The following is a 21,575-nucleotide window of genomic DNA, read 5'->3' as shown; positions in this document are numbered from 1 at the left end:
GGTAGATAGAAAATCTTTTTTTTTTTGGAAATCAACTTCTGTCAACAACAATTGCAAGGGTTTCGAATATGGCTTTTTTGGAAAATTTGTTCTGTTCATTTTAAAATATGTATTTTTTTTTTTTCGTTTAAAAATCTGTTTTATTTATAGAAAATGTTTGGTTTTCGTTGAATTTTCAACTTTTTATTTCATTTTTAATTTTGCAGTCAAATTCATTGATTGATATCTGTCAAACATTTTTACTCCTTTTAGCTTTTCAGAAAAATTTGATTTTCTTTCTTTATTTTTTTTTTTTTTTTTTTTTTCAATTAAAGTGTTAAAGCGAAACCTGCAGGTCGTCACATCTTTTTTTTACAAAAAATAAATTATTAAATTATTATTTTGACCCCTTATGAATTAAGTTTTAACCGGACTACGGATCTGGATTTAAATTTCATTACGTTGATGAATTTTTGCTCAAGGCAATTTAATTTTTTGTTTATGGATAAAAAGGAATTTTAACTTAAACAAAAATATAAATTTGTAGAGTTTCTTTTTTATTAATTTTTCTTATATACAATTTGTTCAACATTTTTCAAAAAAAATTGGAATGCAATTTTCAAAAAAAGATATTATTGAAAACTTAAAAAAAATATGTAACTTTCCATAAAAAATTATCAACCGGCTTTAAAAATTATGTAAACCATTTTTTAAACAATCTTTTTTTTGTAGTTACTTACTTAAAAAAAATTGCAGACATATTTATATATTTTAGTTATATCTCATATGAGAGGTACTACCGTTAGTTTTGGTCAAACAAAAATCAATTGCTCCTTTAGGGAATCACATAGAACTGTAAGTTTCTTTTCGAAACGTCAAACGTCACACATAGGAGTATTTGCAGTAAAAACCTGGTCGATCAAAATTAACACCAAAAAGTTTGGCAAAGTGGGTGCAAAATAAACTTGTGTCAATATGCTGTACTAATTTTTTTGTTTTTCGTGTCTACTTGTTAAAAAATGAGTTCAAAGTTAACTGTTACATCTACCTCATTTTTATTTGAATACGAAGTATTTTGGTAAGTATTATTCTATATGCGACATCGAAGTGTTGTGATAGAAATCTAAAAAAAAGCATTAAATGGAGATTTTTTCTGTAGTTATTTTTTATTAACGATATTAATAAAGTTTTTAAAATGTTAGATGGTGTTTTCTATTTTAATTCGGTATCTAAAAACTAGTATCTAAAAATTTATTTGAACTTTTATGATTTTATTTTAGTATACCCCGTTATTCTGCGATGAATTGAAACTTATGTGTTAGTTTATATATTCTTTAGCAAAATGCAACAAAAATTGGGTGCTCTTAGGTGCTCTTTAGAGAATTGAGGGTCAATTAGTTTTTCACTTTCTGATAGAAAATACTCCTTACTTTATGCAACGTTTTTTTTATTTTTAAATTAAATTTACTGATGTTATAAGTGTATTTTATTTTGGGCGATCTTAATTAAGGTTGGGGAAGAGAGAAAAGAAACTGAGAATTGTGTATTAGGGATGTCGACAGGCGGAGTACAGGCCATTAATCAAATTTTTGAGTTTTTGATACAAAAATAAAAATAACAAAAACTAGGTTTATATTGTATTTTCTTGTAGAAATACATATTTTAAACAGAACTAATAACAAAAACCACGAAAAATAATTATGGCCAGGTTTTTGATGACAATACTTCTATGTGCCTCAGTTCCGAATGAAGATTTTTCGAGGCTTTTCTAAAAAAAAAAAATGAAAAAGTCCGCATGAATACGATAAGACGGTGAAAGATTTAAAACCTAGTTTGTTTTAGATATTTGATTCCATGAAGGTCTTCAAAACCCCAGAACCTGAACCGTGTGTCACAATTATGTCTCTTCAGTAAGTTAACATAGCGCAGAACATGAATGGATGAAATATGGACAAGTGAGCAGAGGAAGGATTTTATTATTGCATCTTTCAGTGGTAATTGAGTGCTATTTTAATTCTCCATTAAATAAAGTAGTCCACTACTTTTGGTAAACTATTTTTCTGCTTAATTGATTTAAAGTAAGGAAAGCATTTACCATAAAATGCTAAAAGCTATGGTAGTAAATGAAACTGGTAAAATCTTTAGGTTCTAAAAGTGCTCTATGAATTAAATATTTCAAAATAAATTTGTTTTCGTCTTTGTTTTATTTTAAATTAAATAAATGATCGACTTAATTGAATTAAGTACCTCATTATCTGAAGAATTTTTCGAGACTCTCCCAAATAAAAAAAAAAAAACTGTCAAAACTTATGTTAACTTTGTCAGCACTTTGCCATTTGCCCTAATTTCCAAAATTAAAAACATTACTCAACATATTTTATGTATTGCAATAGGCTTAAAAAAGGCATATTTCATACACACGAGTCGGTACCTAAGTGTCTACTTACATACTTGACAAAATATTTAAAAAAAAAAAAAAAAATTATAATAAATATTCGATGCACTTGACATGTTTTCCAATTGACTGCGGATCTACTATGTGAAATCATAAAATCATCATCAAGCAATACCATTACCATATAAGCTCTATTGTTTCATAAGCTTAATTGTAGGTTGTGTGGAGATATACTACCAAAACTCCTTGAAATAAAAAAAATTCCCCCAAAACCTATAATTTTTGGTTGTTGGTTGGTTGGTATTCTTACCGAAATAAAAACCATAAAATTGTTGACACACGGTTGCGTAAATCAAATTATTCTTAATTTGTAAGATTAAAATTATTCTTTTCATGTATTTTTTATAAAGAACATACACACGCACTCATATTAACATACACACATTTGGTATATCTCATGGATACGAGCTATAATTTTAGTTAAATTTGATTTGTGTCAGGTGTTTAAGATAGCAGATAGAAGACACACATTAAATTGAGCCAACGAGCGAGGGTGTGTTACTTGCTAGCTGGTGGTCGGTTTTTGATCCTATATTCAACAACAACAATAATAAGAAGAAAAAGACATATAATTTGTTAAAACCTGACCTGACAATATAATAATGGCATAAGGGATTCCATTCTTTCATTCACTCGAAAAGGTCATTTGTGTTTTTGTATTATTTTTGTTGTATAGGTATTTTATGAGGTTCAAAATAATAATTATATTCTCACATCTTTTTTGTTGTTGTTGTTGGTTGTCGTTGAGCATTTAATACCTGTGGACGGGCGTAAATTATAGACATACAATATAAAGTGTATAAATACGTCGCAAGAAGATACTTGATATTTTTATGGTTTTTAGAAATGCAATTTCAGTACAAACAAAATTAAAGCGTGCAATTTTACATTCCATTTATTTGGAGATTTTATTCCATTTTTCAAGATTGGTAATAACATCACCAATTTTTAACAACTTCTCTATCATTTATTTTCCATATTTAGTTGAGAAAGTAAGGGAGATATATATAAATCATGCGGCTTATATGGACCACCAGATTTTCTCAGCTTACAATTCTAATTGTAAATATTTTTAAGCGTCAGGAGGAAACATTTGAGTAGGTACCTACTATTTTATTAGAAAGTAGCAGAATCATTTGCTGCGGGTAATATGGACCACCATAAGAATAATATGAAGAAAGTTATTGAGTTGATGAAGAAAAATTTGTCATTATGGATATTTAAAACTCTTAAAATCTATATAATATTTTGGAAACTACATCCATGAGACTCCCCTTTAAAACACTACCACAACAACTTGTACAATTGTCTTTATGAAATATGGAACCATTTTTGTTTTGCCTAATTTGGAACAATATTTGGAATAATTCCTATTTTCGTGTGAAAATGTATTCCTAAGGAGGTCCATATTACCCCACTCTCCTTCGCCATTTAGTCCAGACAAATTTGACATTCAACCCAGAAATAATTCGCATAGAGCTGGATTAAAGTAAAATGTCAAAAATCCCCAAAAGTCCCATGTGTGCATAAAAAGTTATTCAAGTTTTAATGTCGAAAATTTAGGTTTTTCATATAACATTGAAACGGGAGAAGCTATCAAAAAAAAGTGTATGGATGACTTGTAGCTTTTGTAATTCCCTTAAAAAAAATGTTATGACACTTTTTTTTCTACAAGATATCGTTTAGAAGATATCATGGTTTTAAAACGTGTCAAATGTCGAAAATATCGGTTTTTTGCCTATTACTCTTAAACTATGAGTCTTACCAAAAAGTTGTGTTTGAAAAACTGGTAGATAATGAGCTCCCTAATATTACTACATTTTTTGTTTTTTTGTTAAAGTAGTCTTTCAAAAAGAAAAAGAAAATTTTTTGATTTGGTCAAAATTCAAAAATTGCGAAATTTTTATTTGGACAAAAATCAAAAATATCAGTTTTTTATACTTAACTCTTCTAAAATGCAGTTTTTGAAAAATGTTTTCAATTTATTTTATAGCCCATGATATTTTCCATAAAAAAGATTAAGATGTACTTTTTCATAGCTGCCATCGTTTAGAAGATATTAGCTTTCAGAAGCTATAAAATGCATTTATGTTTTTCAACAAATTATTATTTTTCAATAAATTCCAATGCTTACAAGCTTTAAATTTTTGTGTTTTACAAGAAAGAAAAAAAAATATAATTGGTAGTTCATATTGCCCATCCATAAGAAGACTTATCGCGTGAAATTTTAATTCACAGGGAATGTTTTTTTTTTTTTTGAGAGAGAGAGAGTCGAAACTATTTAGATTTTTCATTTCTTTCTGTTTTCCATTGAGAGTTTTTTAATCCAAAACAATATCCTATGAAGTTTTCCTTTAGAACACGATTGATTGTGGAACGTATTTATTTGCTCATTTTCGCGTGAAATAAGCTGAATAACGAATAATAGCTTTTGAAGAATTTTTAAATTTTTTTAGGGACAGATTTTCTTGATGTTGGTAATCAAACAAAAAACCCCACGACAAAATTCATTTCCGAAATTTAAATTTCGGAAAATTTTTATGTCATGCGGAAAAATAGATTTCCTTTTCATCTAAAAAGATTATCTATCAACGAAATAGAAATCATTTTTTTTTTTTCTTATTTCCACGTGAAATAATATAAAAATGTCAATGAAGAACAACCAGTTACTGATTTGACTTGAATATGTAAAGAAGGAATCTATTTTTAATTGATACCTATGAAGTGAAAAGAATCACTTACGAAAATGATTAATTTTCGTTTTCCGGTATCAAAGGTCTGTTCTGTATTTTTCACGCAAAATTTAATTAAAAAAGAAATCTCCAATTGTTGTGTTTTTTTCATACAAAATTAATTGGTATTCCAGATTTTAATTGTAAGACTTTGTAGATTATCTACAGTTCTAGAAGAAATGACACATTCGAGGAAAATCTTTCGCGTGGAAATTTCAGCCTTTCATTCCACATCCTCAATTTCAACTTTAAGCTGTCAGATTGAGACTAAGGTCCATTTTCTTCACTCGGAGTTGAACATAACTTGAGAATTTTTAATATAAAAATTCTCAAGTTGTGTTCAACTTCGAGTGAAGAAAATGGACCTAATTACACTGGTCTGCAAAATTTAATTTTTTTTCTTCTCCAAATAATTTTTTGATATTATGAAAGATTAGACTTTCCTGAATCTAAATCTTTAAGAAAAATTCTATCAGGTACCATTTTTGTAAAAATGATTTTTGAAAAATGTGGGTAGTTTATAAAAAATCACCCTTTTAGATTCATTTGAACATGTATAAAATTAAAACTATTTGTCGCATTGAGCTCAAATTTTGAGGACTTATTCCTCATAATATGACCTATCGATTGACACCAAATATGTCCTTTTACATTAATGTTTAGTCATTTTTTAAAATACTGATTGACAAAAAAAGCAGAAATATCGAAATCATTCACTTTTTAGTAGATAAATCCTACACGAACAAAACCACCTTAATTAAAGAAAATGTAAAATATCAACGCCCATTATATTTAAAAAGTCAAATATGTAAAGAAAACCATAATAAAATACATTAAACACAATTTTTACGTGTTTTCTAATTTTATATACTATTTTTCTATTTAGAAATATCTTATTTGCAATAAACCATTCGATAAACTGCCTTGTTAATCTTTAGATTTGTTTCTCCTAGAAACAAAAGTATATTTTCTTATAGTTTTTGATGTGCTGAGTTAGAATCCAAACTCAAAAAAATACTATCACGTCAGGATTTTGAGATATTCGCATTAAAGTATCACAAAATCAAGTTTTTTTTTAGAAAATCTCAAAAAAAAACTACTATATCTCAAAAACCAGAGCTGACCGAAATTTTTTGAGTTCGGATTCAAAATCAGCACACTAAAGTCCATTAGAAAAGTATACTTTTGTTCTAGGGAGAAAGATATATTAATTTTAAGAGATCAGTTACTTTTTGGTAAGATATGCCAAAGCTACTAAACTTACTTAAATTAAAATATCTCGGAGATGAAAAGAGATATTGAGAAGATTGAAGCTGAATTTGAAAGAAAAAAATAAGTTATTTCATAAACCGTAACAATTTTAATTGAAAAACATATAAAATATTTCTTAGAAAACAGCAAAAAAATGGCTTTTTACGATTTTCTAACGGGAATATCTAAATCCTTTAGAAAAGTATAGTTTTATTTAAAGGAGAATTTCCTTGCAGACCAGTGTTATTACTTCAGAAACATACAGAAACTAAGTTCATACACTAGACGTTAAATATTATGAAACGTATTCACTTTAAGTTTCAATTCCCTTATGGTGAAAAAAAAAAAACTTAATTGCTTTCCCTGGAAGTAACCAACACTTGTCGAATTCTTTGACTTAATTTTATTTCTACGAACAACTTGAATTTATTTTTTCCTATCTACCCAATAATGTGCCATTAAACCTTAGATATGTACATTATAGCGGGTGAAAAAAAAAATATGTATATGGAAAAAAAGAGGGTTCCTAACATTGGGTGAGGGTCTGGTTTTGGTTCCTTGGTTCTTGGTAATCATAATCATCTCCCTTTGAAGTTAGAAGTTAAAGGAAAAAAAAATAGAAAAAAAAAATAAACTTTTACTGTGCCAAACAGATTAAAGAACACTTTAAGGGTATTTGGTGTTGTGTAATGGATAATTTGATAAGTGAAATGATTTGTAAAAGTTTATTCAATATGATTTTTATTCAACAATATGATTGTTGATCCTTTTTATTGTATTATTATGATTGACAGAAAGTTAAAATGTTAAAGGTGATAAATAGAGTTTATAGAGAGTGTAATAGATACAATGTGAGGGTTGCTTGAATTTTTTTGAGGGAGAAATACATTTTATTGATGTTACCGTCATCATTAGTTCAAGCAAATAAATTTAATTAATGGATGTTAACATGTATGAAGTCATTGATATTTTGTTGTTCTTTGATTAAAGATTAGATACAAGATGAGTTACGTTGTGGGTTATGAGAAGGGGAAATTCATTTTATTTATTTGCATACGAAAAAGACTGGTAAAAGTCTTAAAGAAACTCTTACTTCTCATTCTCATGGTAATTTAAAATCTAAAAGATGACAAAGGTCATAATATAAGATCCACAGACCAATTAAATGCAATTGGGTAATTCCATGAAAAAGTGGACACGAATTTTGAACAAATTATGCAGTTTTTTTTACTTTTTGTAATAGCAAATTACTATTTACAAACGATAACACTTTATGCAAGTAGCAAGAAAAGATTCTTTGTTGTATTCCCTTATGGATAGAAATTAAATTCAAGGAGAATAAATAATCTTAAAGCATTTTTAAAGCATAAGCTGCCAACTACAGAAGAATTTCACATGAAAATGACGGAAAAACAAGCCCACAGAAAATTGGATGAATCTAATAGTGACCATGACAATATGCCCCCGTGATTGCTAAAATTAATTAACATTTAAGCAAGCTTCGTTACACAATATTCGATTTAAAAAAAACTTGAGTGAAAATGCATCTTTTCTTTACTTCTGGAACCACAAATCGCAGGTAACATGAGTTACCAAAATAATGTAGCGTGAGTTACCTAAACATTTTAAAATTTTTCCTCGAAATATCGAATAAATGTTTGGTTTTGTCACTAATATTAAAAGTTTGTAATTTTGTATGTATGGAATCTTCATTTAAAACAAATTAAGATTCTTAATTTCGCAGAAAAACTTCATACTGTGGGACTCTTAAATCTCGTGTCCGATTTTTGTAACGTGAGTTACCATCATACTTTTATTTATCCCAAGCAAATACTAAAATTAAAGAAAATTTTTTTTGTTAATTATGAAAGTAATGGTTATGCTCCGTTCATGGATAGTAAATTCGTATCAATTTATATTAAAAATAACAAAAAAAAATTATTTATGTATCGTAAATTTTTGTGAATGTAACGTGAGTTACCATGGAATTGCCCAATTAATACTTCATATTGTACAAGACAATGCATCAGACTTGACACACAAATGAGAAGTGGTATAGGATTAATTTTAAGACTGCAGTGAATAAAGGGGTTTATGGGAAATTAAGCGAATTGTTTAAAGAAAAAACAAAATGAGATTCAGACATTTTGCTTCTCAGTTTTTTGTAGTTTTCGGAGTTTTATATTTTTGAAATGATTCCACACAAATTTGTAAAAAGATTTGTCAGTAGGTTTGAACCTTTAAGTATTTTTTTTTTTGTTAATGTTTTTAATATTTTGTAAGTGTTAATTTCTTTAATGAAATCATTTTTGAAAATATTATTCTGTGTTCAACAATACCCATTCAAGACAAGCTTTCAAGGTAAGAAATTTTTTTTTCTAAAAAAGGTGCTGAACTTGAAACCGAATCAAAGTTCTTCTTTATTTTTGAAATGATGCCTAAGCAGGTTAGAATTAAAGTTTTTCTAATTTAAATATTCGTGTATCATCCTAGTCTGGATGACAAGGTGCACTGTGGGAAATAACGCAACGTAAAATATATGTTTCACGGTGATTTAATGTTGAAAAAACTAACATGAAACATCTTTAAATTAAAATTGAAACAACGTAAAAATAATTTTAACTTCTATCAGTATTTAGCTTTTATTGCGTTTTATCAACCTAATTTCCAACAGTGAAATAGCACGTTGGTAAAGAATTAGTGAACCAAGAGTTGTAGATTCGCTCCCACGGCTCCAATTTTTTTGTTTATGCTTTTTTTTCAAAGTTGAAATAACGATGTTCTACCTACTTTGATTTTAAAATTTTCGTCTTCAACGCAAAATCATGCCGAAAAATAGTTGAATCAACCTGGTTTTCGTTGATTTTAAGTTGTTTTTTCCTTCAGTGTGATTGCCCCATTATTCTGCTGGCCTATTTTAGTATCCCAACTTGAAATTGAGAAATCGCAACATGTATTGCGAATCAGGCATGAGAATTTAAACGTCATTTCGTTAAACATTCACTTATTTTTAAATTATTTTGTTTGTATTTGTTCTACAAAATTTTTCTAAATGAAAGTATATTTAAATATGTAGATAAAATACAAAAATCAATACAATACAAAAATATTTTGTACTAAAATTTTAAATTGATTGATTTACAGGAAGAAAATTTTCAATCGTCAAAGCGATATCTTTTAATAAAATGTTTTAAATGAAGCAAAAATATAGTCAAAACGATAATAGAATTAAGGAACAACCCCATTAACATAATTTACAGTTTAAGTTCCTTAATTTAAAATGTCTCGTCAAACGTAAAATATTTGGACTTGAGTTATGACTATGAATAGAGATTTCACTTGACGTAATGCTTAAGATATTTTTCTAGACTTAACTGACGACTATGAATTTCGTCCTAAATCATTAACAGAATTAATTTGAACATTTTATCTAGTTTCTTCAAATTTGAAGAGAGTCAACCGGCAGCTAATATAATATATTATATGGCTACATGGTTTTTTGCCAAGAAGACTGGCGGCGGTTTTAAAATAAGCGGGCAAATCTTTTTAATTTCTTGCAAAATCATCCAAGGGTCAGTGTTGCCAGAATATTTTCGAGGCAAGTAGCCTATTATGAAAAATCTTGGAACCAAAAATAGCCGCTTTCAAAAATGGTCCAAGAAAACGCAAACAAATTTTGTGGCATGAGATTTTAATTTTTTTTTTTTTTCTTAATTTTCAGGCGTAAAATTAAATTTTAAACAATGTAAATCAAATGAAAAATGTATGCAAATTGGTTTACTGTCCACATTTTTTGTGGATTTTTGATGTAAAATGCTTTGACTTTAAAGGTGCCTTAAATCGCCAAGTTCAAAATTAAAAGAGCCAAAATCCGATAAATTAAAAATCAAAATTTTAAGGAGCTAGTTAAAAGTTCAAGGATCCTGTTTGGCGATAAAGAGCCGACTCTGGCAACACTGCCAATGGACAAAATGTATAAGCAAACAAAAGTGAAAAAAAGAGAATGTTTTTAAATTCAGACGAACATCTCGATAAATTATTTAAATAATGATAAAACCTAAAATTTTAAGCAGATAGGTACACTTGAATTTTTGTAAGAACAAAATTCTTATTAAATTGAAATGAAGTTCACTTTTACTTTAACCGAATTTAAATAGAATCTATTTATGTTAATATACACATGTACAATATAATAATAGATCTTATTATATTAAATAGAGTAATTTAAGAAGAGCATCATCTTAAACTTTATTCTTAGGGAGCAAAAACACTGATTTTTAAAATATGACTTTGGCATCTTCATCAACTTAAAAGTGTTTACATTTTTTTTTTAATTTGTCAGTATAGGTAATTAATTACTTTTGAATTGTTACTATTAAAAAAAAAATCATGTGGGCAATTCACACGTGGTTGAAGTTGAACCTTAAAAATCATTTTAAAAAAATCGAAAAAATATAACTTTTTTTTATTCCATGACTTTTTTTATATGACAACCTACAATAAATTTTATACCATCAGAAAGCTTATTGTTTCAGCTCAAAATATTTATATCGACCATGTCTATACAACATCTACAAAAAGAGCTAGAATTTTTTCAACCCAATTAGTTTTCATAAAAAAATCAAAACAATCAATCTCTTTTCTCTTCTAACGCCATTAAATCCATTTTTTAAATGACAACCTATAATAAATTTTATATAATTATTATTTCACCTTTTATATAACGCTTCAATCATATTTCTACCATGCCGACAAAAAGAGTAAGAATTTTTTTAAAGCCAACCATGTCGAAATTTCAAACTGAGATTACGGTACTTCCTCTACTGTTGGCAACAAATCTTCACAGGTGTTTTGAGGTATTTTTCAAGTTTTTTCAATTAAATCAAGGGGCACGGTAGTGCCCAGCCAAGTTCTCTAGCAACTTTGGCACTACACCCTTATTTACAGGAAACAACTCAGGCCATTTTCGACCCCCCTCTAACTTCCACACCAAAGATGCTAGAAATTTCAAACTCGATACATTTGTTGAACTGGTCAAAACCAAACACCTCGCAAAATTTCAGCCTATTACGATGAGTAGTTTCTGAGATATAGGGCTTTAAAAATTGCAAAAACCGTAACTGACTCACTGATTCACTGACTCACTGACTCACTGACAGATCATCAAAATTATGGAGAACTTCCCGATATCGTAGAAACTTGAAATTTTACACGGTGATAGGACTTGTGGTGTATACAAAGGAAAAAATCGAAAACTTGAGATTTTCAATTCAGGGGGCGTGGCATCCGCCCATTTCCGCTGAATTATCATAAAATATTATAGAGCACTTCTGATTATCGTAGAATCTTGAAATTTGGTAGAATGTTAGAGCTGGTTGTTTATACAAATTAAAAAATTTTTAATCTGAGAACTTTAGCCAGGGGCAACTGCCTAATTTCGGTGAATTTTCATCAAATATTATAGAGCATTTCTAACTTTCGTAGAACATTAAAATTTGGTAGAATGGTAGACCTGGTAGTTTATACAAAAGAACAAATTTAAAATTTGACAATTTTAGACAAGGGTCGTGGTAACCGCCCATTTTTTCTGAGCAATACCTTGCAAAAAGTAGTGAAATCACAACAAAAACATTACTGTTAAAAAAAGAGCCAAGTTCTAATATGTTGAAGTTATGCTAGCACAAAAAGTACTGAAATGTAAAAGTGTACCAAGTTCTAAAGCTTGGCTTTAAATTTGTATACAAAATGTTGATTGTTTACTTGGCAATTTTTCAAATAGCTTCAAAAATCGGTAATTTAAAGAAAAATTGTCAAGAGAACAATCAACATTTTATTGATACGAATTTGAACCCAAACTTTAGAACTTGGTACACTTTTACATCTCAGTACTTTTTGTGCCAGCATAATTTCAACATAGGAGAACTTGGCTCCTTTTTTAACAGTAATGTTTTTGTTGTGATTTTTTATTTCATTAACCTTCTGCAAACTTATTTTGTCGCTTAATCAGGTTCACTCTTTTTTGTGTCATATTTTTGACATTGACATTGATATTTCAGAATGCAATAACTTTTACGAATAGTAAGTTCCTATCTTCTATCCTTTGAAAAAATAAAATTGACCCACTTAAATTTCGAAATAGAATATTCTTCTGATAGGTACTTACATGTTAAAGTTAAATTCCATAAAAGCATAAAGGACTTTTTTCCCTTCTTCAGTTAAAGAAAGAAAAAATACCTACCTACATAAAAATGTAGGTATAAGACCAAAAGTTCAAAAACATCAAACTAAAAAACATATCAGTTATCACAGTATAAGTTGTCGTCGCTAACAACACGCGCGGCACAACTTAGCTGACACAACATGTTGTCGACCCCAGTCAACCAACACGAGCCAGTGACCAGACTGCAGCGAGGGTTCCCACAGGTGGGAATTCCAGGAATATGAAGTCAGCAGTACTACAGTCAGCAACACTAACAACATAATAATAAAATTAGGTTTCTTTCGGGCCAACAAAATATGTATAATTGAGTTTACTTCGATCAATAAAAGAGCTCACTTCACTGAGCAAAAAGTACAAAAACTGTTTTTTTTAGTTCATATAATAAACAAATCCATAACTGGCGCCCGAGCAGATTATCGCGGAATAAATAACCGTTTACTGAAAACCCGTGCAAACTTAAATAAAATAAGTGAAACCCGGTTAAAGTTAAAAAAAATAAAAGTGAATTAAAACACTAAATGCAAAAAGTGAACTAAGACACTAAAAGCAAATAAAAATAAAAAAAAAGTGAATTAAAACACTAAATGCAAAAAGTGAACTAAGACACTAAAAGCAAATAAAAAAAAAAAAAAGTGGATAAAAAGTGGATTAAAACACACAAAAAGTGAACTAAGACAGTGCGTAACTCCCCTGAGGAAAAGAGGCCCCCCAGTAGCAACCAGCAAAAAGGAGGTGAAATTATTTACCAGCCGCCCAGGACATAAGGAAGATGATAATTACAATCATAATAGCGTAAGGAAGTTTATTATTTTTTTAAAAAAATTTTTTTTTCTCAAAAGAAAATTATTTTTAATTTAATTAATTCAAAATATATTAAAATAATACGACAAAATATATAAATAAATTTATATAAGAATTTACAAAAAAAAGTTACAAAAATTAAATAAGAAATAATTACGCAGTAATTCAAAATATATTAAAATAATACGACAAAATATATAAATAAATTTATATAAGAATTTATTACAAAAAAAAAAGTGACACAAATTAAATAAGAAATAATTACGCAACAAGCGAAAAAAGAAACAAATTTTTATATTACAAAAAATCCAAGAATAAATATTTTTTATATTTCAAAAATATTATCTTCACAAAAGTGTAGAAAATTTTAAATCAAGAATAAATAGTTTTAAGAAAAATATATAAACATAAAAAGTGCAACATGGCAAACCAAAACAATAATTTAGTTCCCCCACCTATTAACCCCCCTAATTTGAATATACCCCCTCCAAATCCACAACCACAAGGGAATCGACCACCACCACCTATTCAACCTGCCTTTATCGCTTCTCCGGAATTAATAAATATTATCGCTGAAGTAGTTAATTCAATAGTTAGGCCAGACTTTGATGCTGTCCCTACACGGGACCAAGCCATTCGCCCCGAATTATTGAACAATTTGGAAGAACTTGATAAGATACCCGATGTCGTAAGATCCTTGCGGGATTTTTCGGGTAAGTCAGGAGAATTCAGCTCCTGGCGTAAAAGTGTAGAACGTATCTTAAAAATTTATGAACCTCTCCAAGGTACACCAAAGTTCTACGGTATCTTGAGTATAATTCGTAATAAAATTATTGGTGATGCAGACGCCGTATTGGAGTCGTATAATACTCCACTAGACTGGAGAGCAATTTCCAAATGTCTAACCTTACACTATGCGGATAAAAGAGATTTGGGTACTTTAGAGTACCAAATGACATCTCTTGTTCAAGGATATTCTTCAGTGCAAGAGTTCTACCAATCGGTATATAAACACTTGTCACTCCTCCTAAATAAGATTTCCTGCATGGACGTTGGTCAAGAGGCCATCTCTCTGTTGACTAGCAACTACAGGGACAAGGCATTGGATACTTTCATTAGAGGCCTAAACGGAGATCTTCCAAGACTCCTAGGCATGAAAGAGCCGTCGGACCTCCCAGAAGCCTTAAACTTATGCCAAAAACTGGAAAATCAAAAATTTCGCTCCCAATATGCGAGCAACCATCAAAATCAGCAACATTTAGGAAACTATCAAAAATTCCAAAATAGACGACAACAACCAACATTGTCCACCGGATATGCACAGAATAGGAGAACACCACAACAAAATGCTTTCTATCCAGAAATTGCCTACTTGCCACAACCTAACAACAGTATCCCTAATCTTGCTTACCAAAATAAGCAAAGAAATTATCCCAACTACCCCAACTACACGCACCCTAATTATAACTACCCCAATCCTAATTACCCTAACTATACACAAACACAACCTAACTATAATTTTCCCAATTTTGCTCCTCCACGCCCACCCAAACCCCAACCCAAACCGGAACCAATGGAGACATCAACTATCCACTCTGGTGCCGTAAACTACCAGAACCGTCCCCAACCGTTTAAATACGCTGGTAAAAGGACACAAGGGTTCAACCCTTCAGTTCAAAATATGGTACCTCAGAAAATCCAAAGGAATTTTCATATAAATTCTGAAAATCCAGTTCCATCATCTTCAAATATACCTCCAGATTTCACCCTGCAGCCAACTGGATATATCTCTCCTAACGATGCTTATGCCTTCTACCAACAACCAAACGTACAAGAAGCAGAAAACGATCCCGATCTTTATAATTATATGCAAGAACAGATTGAAGATCAGGAACCCGAAGCCGATGAATGTGACATTCATTTTTTAGGTTAAATGACTCTTCGCTGCCATACTTTCAATGCAGAACGAAGAGTGGACAACTACTAAATTTTCTAATTGATACAGGCTCGAGTAAAAATTACATCCAACCATGTTTGGTAGAGAAACCTCTTCCAAACGAACAAACATTTTTGGCAAAATCAATTGCAGGTAACATTGAAATAACGAAACACACGTTCGTTAACCTATTTAATTTAAATGACGTCAAACTGAAATTCTACCTTCTCCCAACCCTTAAATCTTTTCATGGGATCTTGGGAAATGATAGTCTTAAAAATTTACATGCAGTTATTCATACAAAAGATAATTTTATGTCAATTTTAGGCAAAACTAAAATTCGAATTAAACAACTTAAGTCACAATACGTAAACCCCATAGGTATAAAAATTGACCATATGTCAGAATCGCAGAAAAAAACTATAGCCAATATCTCTCAAAAATTCAAACCTCTATTCGCTAATCCAAATGAAAAACTTACATACACAACAAGAGTCATAGGAGAAATACGCACCAACACAGATTCCCCAGTATACTCGAAATATTACCCTTACCCCGCCTCATTAAAAGATGAAGTGGAAAAACAGATAAATGAGCTTTTGGAAAACAATATAATTAAACCTTCTCGATCCCCATACAATTCACCTGTGTGGATTGTACCAAAAAAACCCGACTCATCAGGAAAAAAGAACTTCAGACTTGTAATTGATTACAGAAAATTAAACGAGGTCACTATCTCTGATCGTTACCCCATCCCAGAAATTAACGAAATATTATCCCATTTAGGTCAAAGTAAATTTTTTTCAGTTCTCGATTTAAAAAGTGGTTTCCACCAAATTCCCCTAAAACGTTCCGATACGGAGAAAACAGCTTTTTCCATTAACGGAGGCAAATACGAATTCACCCGACTTCCCTTCGGACTTAAGAATGCGCCATCCATTTTCCAACGTGCAGTTGACGACATTCTGCGCGCTTACATCGGTAAAATATGTTACGTCTACATTGATGACATAATTATATTTAGTCAAAACGAAAAAGACCATGCATGTCACATAGAAAAAGTACTACACACACTATGCGAGGCAAACATGAAGGTACAACTAGACAAATGCCACTTCTTCAAAGAAGAAGTAGAATTTTTGGGCTTCATTGTATCGTCAAAAGGTCTAACGACAAACCCTTCCAAAGTTCAAGCAATAGCAAATTTCCCAATTCCAAAAAACCTAAAAGAATTACGATCATTCTTAGGATTGGCCGGATATTACAGACGGTTCATTCACGATTATGCTAAATTAGCAAAACCATTAACGAGGATGTTACGCGGCAAAGAGGGCCACATTTCAAAATTTAAATCGAGCAAAGTTTTAATTTCACTATCCACCGAAGCAATAGAAGCTTTTAACAAACTTAGAAAATCCCTTACTTCTAAAGATGTAATCCTCGCCTACCCTGACTTTAAAAAAAGTTTCGAACTCACAACCGATGCATCAGAGTACGCAATCGGTGCAGTTCTCTCGCAAGATGACAGACCAATAATGTTCATTTCAAGGTCATTAGACAAGACAGAAGAACATTATGCTGTCAACGAAAAAGAAATGCTTGCCATCATTTGGGCATTGGACAGCTTCAGAAATTATTTATACGGAACAGCTCATGTTAAAATTTATACAGACCACCAGCCGCTTACATACGCTATGAGTAACAAGAATAACAATTCGAAAATGAAACGCTGGAAAGAAATCCTTGAAGAATACGACCACAAAATTATATACAAACCAGGGAAAAGCAACGTAGTCGCAGATGCACTATCGCGTGCTCCACAAAACTCCGAAGTATTCTCACTTACCGCATCTCAACATAGTGACCAAAGCTCGTCGCATAATTTAATCCCTAGTGTTGAAAGCCCAGTTAACGTTTTTAAAAATCAAATCTTTCTTCTCATTGGCAAAGAAACAAAATACGAATTTAAAATCCCTTTCCCAACCTACCATAGACATATATTCACACAACCAGATTATACCATAGACCAGTTAATTTCAATATTTAAAAGAGTCTTAAACCCAAGTGTTATCAATGGTCTTTATACCAACGAATCAATTATGGGAAGAGTTCAAGAAATGTATCCGCTTCACTATCAAACTTTTAGAATTCGTTTCACTCAAACACAGGTTACCGACCTCACAAATGTAATTGATCAGAATGAAGAAATCTTAAAAGAACACAATAGAGCCCATAGGAACGCTAAAGAAAACAAAATTCAACTCCTTTTCAAATATTATTTCCCAAAGATGAACGCTCGAATTTCCGAAATTATTAAACAGTGTAGAATATGCAAAGAACAAAAATATGAACGACATCCTAATAAACCAAAAATTCAAGAAACCCCAATTCCACAATTTCCAGGCGATATAGTTCATATTGACATTTACTCAACAGATTCAAAACAGATACTCACTGCAATAGACAAATTTTCAAAATATGCGCAAGTAAAAATTATTAAATCAAAAGCTATATTCGATATAATTGAACCTTTAAGGCAGCTCATATTTTCCTTCGGCGTACCGAAAAAAATAATTTTCGACAACGAAAAATCATTCAATTCAGCAACAATATCCTTCATGCTTCAAGATCAGTTAGGAATCCAAATTTATACCACCCCTCCTTACAGCAGTTCGGTAAACGGTCAAATAGAAAGATTCCATTCGACACTCTCTGAGATAATGCGTTGTTTAAAAGCTGAACGACCTCGAATGCCATTTGATCAACTTCTTGATTGCTCTGTATACGAATATAATTACTCTATTCATTCTGTTACAAATAAAAGACCAATCGAAGTATTCTTCGGTAGGACTGTTACAACAGATCCGAAGCAATTCGAATCAGCAAGACAGGAAAATATTGAAAACCTCCGATTGAAGCAGAGTAAAGATTTGCAAACCCATAATAAATCAAGACAAGAATTAAAAACATATTCACCTGGTGAAACCATTTATATCAAAATTAATAAAAGGCTAGGAACAAAATTAACCCCCAGATTTAGAAAAGAGATTGTTAAAGAAGACAAATCAACCACAGTTCTAACAAATTCAGGCAAAATAGTCCACAAAAATAACATTAGGAATTAACTTTTTCAGATTTTTCCTTTGCGGTGTGCTAAGCGAAATACAAATTTTGGATTATTCCAATTCAAAAATTGTAGCCACGAACATGGGCCCAGCAAAATTACAAATCGGCGCGTTAAGAATTATCCACGTCATCGACCTAGGCCAATACGAGGAGATCTTAACGAATATCCAAGCCGACATAGACCATCAAGTCAATAAATCCGATCCCAGTCTTCCCTACCTGTCCCACCAAATATCCGAAGTCCTCAAATCCCTAAATAATTTAAAACCCAATAGAAATCCGAGATCAATGAACTTCTTAGGAAGTGCATGGAAATGGTTGGCCGGTACTCCGGACCACGAGGATTTCCGAATTATAAAAGCACACACACAAAAATTATTACAAAATAATGAGAAACAAATCATTATTAATAATGTATTAACAAAAAAAATAAATAAAATAAGCAATATAACAAACAATTTAGTAGAAATTACTAAACTTAATGCAATCCAAAAAAACGAATTTCTGTTAGACATTAAGTTCAAAGTACAAATCATAAAAGAAGAAATAATCAATATAGAATACGCTCTACTTTGGGCAAAAAATAACATAATAAATTCATTTATTTTATCTAATTCCGAAATCGAAATTGTCAAAGAAAAATTTAATAAGCAAAATGTACCATTCATTAACTTAGAAGAGGCACTAGAATTTTCGAATGTAAAAATAGCCTCCAATAATACAAATTTACTTTATATAATAACTATTCCCACAACGGGAACAGAGATTTGTACAAAAATTCTAATCAAACCTATTAAACAAAATAAAAATGTAATTAAAATAAATTATGAGAACATATTAAATTGTAACAATAAAATATATGGTGTAAAAAGTAAATGCAATACTTGCAACAATCTAACTATCTGTAAAAGAAACGAAATTATAAATTTAGAAAACGACAATTGTACAAGAAACCTAATCCAAAGTAAACAACTAAACTGCGACGAAATCAACAACCAGCATATCCCGACTGTAGAGGAAATACACCCAGGAACAATACTACTCAACCAATTCAACGGCTCTATTCTGGTGGAAAATAAGAAAGTAAATCTAACTGGCTCCTTCATTGTGCAATACAGCAACATATCAATAGTTATAGATGGGCAGGAATACCTATCAAAGGAGACTCCAGCAGGAAAGCCATTACCTGCAATCTTGCATGAGAACTTTTCAACAAAAACCTACAAGGAGATTCTCACAATGGAAATGCTCAAAGAACTGCACATCAACAACACGGTGCATCTAAAGAAAATCCAAAGCGATGCAAACATCCATAAAATCGCCAACTATAGCCTTTCGACCATCCTAATACTTTCCATACTAGCAATAATCGTCAAAATAATCATTCCAACCAAGAAAGTCATACAAATCAAAGAAGAACCAAAGAAAGATCATATGGACCAAAACAAAATACCAGTGCTCTATTTGTCGACTGAGGACAGTCGAATTTAAGAAGGGAGGAGTTATCACAGTATAAGTTGTCGTCGCTAACAACACGCGCGGCACAACTTAGCTGACACAACATGTTGTCGACCCCAGTCAACCAACACGAGCCAGTGACCAGACTGCAGCGAGGGTTCCCACAGGTGGGAATTCCAGGAATATGAAGTCAGCAGTACTACAGTCAGCAACACTAACAACATAATAATAAAATTAGGTTTCTTTCGGGCCAACAAAATATGTATAATTGAGTTTACTTCGATCAATAAAAGAGCTCACTTCACTGAGCAAAAAGTACAAAAACTGTTTTTTTTAGTTCATATAATAAACAAATCCATAACTTATCATCATCGCACTTGAACCTTCTGAATATCATGAAACTTGACATCAACTTATATTATTTCCATAGGTATCTCTTCAACAAGAAAAAAACATATAAAAATAATAACGATAACATTATTCTATCTAAAAAAAATACCTATAATATTTTCTCTAAGAAAGAAAAATTTGTGTTACAGAACTCACCTCCTCCAATTTATTATATTCATATAATATATCAAATAGAATGAATATACTCTCCCAACTACTACCTACATCCATCCTAGATTGTGTCTATAAAAATAAAATAAAAATATCAAAAAAAAATAAAAAAAAATATCCTTGAATAACTTTTCTTGAAACATCGCATTCGCATCCTATACCTAAACCTAGTCATCGTCCTTTTTTTTATTTGAAACGAACAACATCCATCTCTCTATCATCACTATCATCTTCTCTATATGTACCTAACCTCTATAAGACGAGTATATTTGAGTCTTTTTTAAGATAACTTACCGATAAAAATAAATTTTGAAGTATCCATTGAGTTGAGTTTGTTATTTTTTTTTTTCCTATCGTCCGATTTTGTGATCCTGGTGGAATCCTTAGAGATGATTTTTTTTTCTTCCAATTTTTCTATGTTATTTTGTTGGTGATGCAATGAACAAAAAAAAAACGGGACCAATAAAAATATTTTTCTTAAATCCCTCTTTTTTCGTTTTTCTTCTAATCCATACACATGAATAAAAATGTGTGAGTTAAGAGGGACGCTCTTTAATAACTGTAACTACCTGTTTCTTTTTTCAGGTAGGGAAAAATGCACACAAAACAACAACTTGTCGCATTTATAGAAATTGTATTGTATTTTTTGTATTATTTCCACTTGGCGCGTTATTTTCTTCCTTTAAACGATGACTTAAATATTTGTTATTTTTTTTTTTATAAATAACAAACCATTAGTTAGTCGTTTGTTAAGTGTGAAATTCTATTAAAAAAGTTTGAATTTCGACCTCAAAAAGGATACGAAGGGGATTTTTCATAAATTTTCCTCAATTTTGTAGGAAAAAAAAAGGATTCGCGACAAAAAATTTTCTCGGCAACACTTTTTTTAATTATTTTCCTTCGTCAAAATCGATCACTGATCTTTTTCTATATTTCTCTCTCTTTCTCTCTTTTGCTTTATTTTTCTCTCTTTCTCTGTTTCTCACTTTTTAAGACAGAGGTTATAATAAAGCTAAGCTTGCATTTGGAATTTCTTTTACTGCTATTTTTCTCACT

At 30.6% G+C, this 21,575-nt stretch overlaps 1 protein-coding gene across 3 annotated transcripts in view; it reads right to left on the bottom strand.

Annotated features, from left to right (window-relative positions):
* Positions 1 to 21,120, bottom strand: part of LOC129905543 (hemicentin-2-like) — a 456,916-nt gene extending 435,796 nt beyond the window's left edge. For all 3 annotated transcript variants that reach the window (XM_055981019.1, XM_055981020.1, XM_055981021.1), the window contains exon 1: positions 20,814 to 21,120. In XM_055981019.1, the coding sequence (XP_055836994.1) occupies positions 20,814 to 20,841 (28 nt within the window). In that variant the 5' untranslated portion in view covers positions 20,842 to 21,120. The remainder of the gene's footprint in view (positions 1 to 20,813) is intronic.
* Between the last annotated feature and the right edge of the window lie 455 nt (positions 21,121 to 21,575).

Source organism: Episyrphus balteatus, chromosome 1 (assembly GCF_945859705.1).
Source record: "Episyrphus balteatus chromosome 1, idEpiBalt1.1, whole genome shotgun sequence".
Taxonomy (NCBI): Eukaryota; Metazoa; Arthropoda; class Insecta; order Diptera; family Syrphidae; genus Episyrphus; species Episyrphus balteatus.
This window is presented reverse-complemented; position numbering and strand designations above follow the sequence as displayed.